General features: G+C 37.0%; 1 protein-coding gene across 1 annotated transcript; it reads right to left on the reverse strand.

Annotated features, from left to right (window-relative positions):
- Nucleotides 1–203: 203 nt before the first annotated feature.
- Nucleotides 204–1,599, reverse strand: LOC107008663 (zinc-finger homeodomain protein 9-like). Its single transcript, XM_015207795.2, has one exon. It carries the CDS (start codon nt 1,392–1,394, stop codon nt 396–398), a length of 999 nt encoding a protein of 332 aa, XP_015063281.1. The 5' UTR covers nt 1,395–1,599; the 3' UTR covers nt 204–395.
- Between the last annotated feature and the right edge of the window lie 353 nt (nt 1,600–1,952).

Raw genomic sequence — 1,952 nt, forward strand, 5'->3', positions numbered from 1 at the left:
TCTCTGACTCATAAACACAGAAACTAATATTGTATACAGTATCAAATTGCAGACATGCAAATTTGCAGGGACGGAGCTAGAAGCCCGATAATTAATTCAACCGAACTCAATAATTTTTTAAGATTAAAAAATTTAAAACACTGAATCGTTATTGTAAAATTCAAAACATAATTTACAAGAGCAGGAAGCAAAACGATAAATAATGATTGAGAATTGGAACAATTTTAATTTTCATTGTGATCATATCAGGATTCATAAAGCTAAGCACTAATTCATTAGGAACAAAGAAATAGAGGTAACTAATATATATATAGTAAAATAGTTGCAGCCTCATAGTTTCTCTCTTCCTTGCACTAATTACTACTAATTGAAACATTATTCAAACTAATCTAAAATCAAGATGAAGAAGAAGACCCATTAGTGACAACGACATTATTAGCACCAAAACTTGAATTCTCTTTCTTGTTGTCATCGTTCATGCTGCTTTCATGGTGAATGTGAAATTCCGAGTCAGTGTTGTCGTGATGATGAGTAGTATTATTTCTATCAACAATACAAAACCCATTAACAGTATAGTTAGAGTTACCATTCTGGTGGTTGTGGCCATTGTCGGTGTTTGGTTGATCTAATTTCTTGCCGGAGATAGAGGTGGTTTTGTTATTGTGCATCCATACCTTTAAAACCCCTTTTTCAACTCCAATTTCGTTGCAGAAATTGTTCACCAGATCTTCATCTCTCTTCTGCATTTTCCATTCAACTTTTTCGGCGAATTCCAGCATTTTAATCTTCTGATCTGGAGTGAATTTTGTTCTGAAACGCTTCCTCCCGTTAGAATTTGCTACCGCTATTGGCGTAGTCGATGTGGGGAGGTTCTGATTTTTCTCCCCGGAAAACCCAGCGCTTAGAGCCAAAAGCATGTGTGGTGCAGAAGCTGGGTAATAAGCCGAAGAAATCGGCGGTGGAGATGGTGAATTCGGGCTGCCGTGGTCCCCACGAGGCGGCGGAGGATGATGGCGGTGATGCGGTTGGTACTCAATAGCCGCGGTAGCGATAGGCGGCGGTTCTTCCGGGTCACGGCGGTGGAAATTGCGGTGACAACCACAAGCAGCACATTTTAGTGAAGTTGGATCAGCTGGGTTAGCAGCTGGAATAGGCAAAAATTCTCCACATCCATCCACGGCATGAGTCCCTAAATTAGCAGCATGATTTTTAAGGCATTCTTTGTACACCACCACAACAGGATGATGATGATGATTTTTCCGTTTCAAAACACCATTACTGAAGGAAAAAGGCTTTGGTTGCTGGATCCGACTCGGAGTTTCAGTTTCAGCTAATTCTGGTGTTTTCACGGTAGTAATAGCAGCTGTTGTGTTTGTGTTTATGTTTAACTCCATGCCTGAAACACATCTACTACTTATCTTTTTCTTTTCTTTTTTTCTCACTCTTAGAACTTAGATGATTAAGAAAATGAAAAGAAAAAGCATGTTAAGAAAGAGAAAAAAAAAAAAGTGTTTTGGGATTTTGAGTTTTGATGATGGATGATGAGAGTTTATGACTATTCACCCTAGATAACAAAAATCTTGGTTTTTGTGGTTGTCCTTGTTAACCACTGATGTTTTTCGACTTTGATTCCTAATCTAATCTATGGTTAACCTGCAGCTGCAAATGACCCCACTTCCCACTTGTATATCATGTGTATATTATAAATATCACTGATAAGTTAAATGCTTATGCCAATTCACTTGTCGCCTTCTTATTTTTAGTTAATAGACTACTTACTACTTAAGTTGTTTTTTGTTTAAGTGAAGAAAAAATAAATACACTAGCCAAATCAAGTAGGATTTTTAAGGCAACTAATTAGTGTCAAAGGTTATTTTTAATTATATGGTGTCACATCTACTGTCTTTGAATTGAAACAGAAGATTCACAAGTATTTGATACACTATTTTCTG

The sequence above is a fragment of the Solanum pennellii genome, chromosome 2, assembly GCF_001406875.1.
Source record: "Solanum pennellii chromosome 2, SPENNV200".
In the NCBI taxonomy this organism is placed as follows: Eukaryota; Viridiplantae; Streptophyta; class Magnoliopsida; order Solanales; family Solanaceae; genus Solanum; species Solanum pennellii.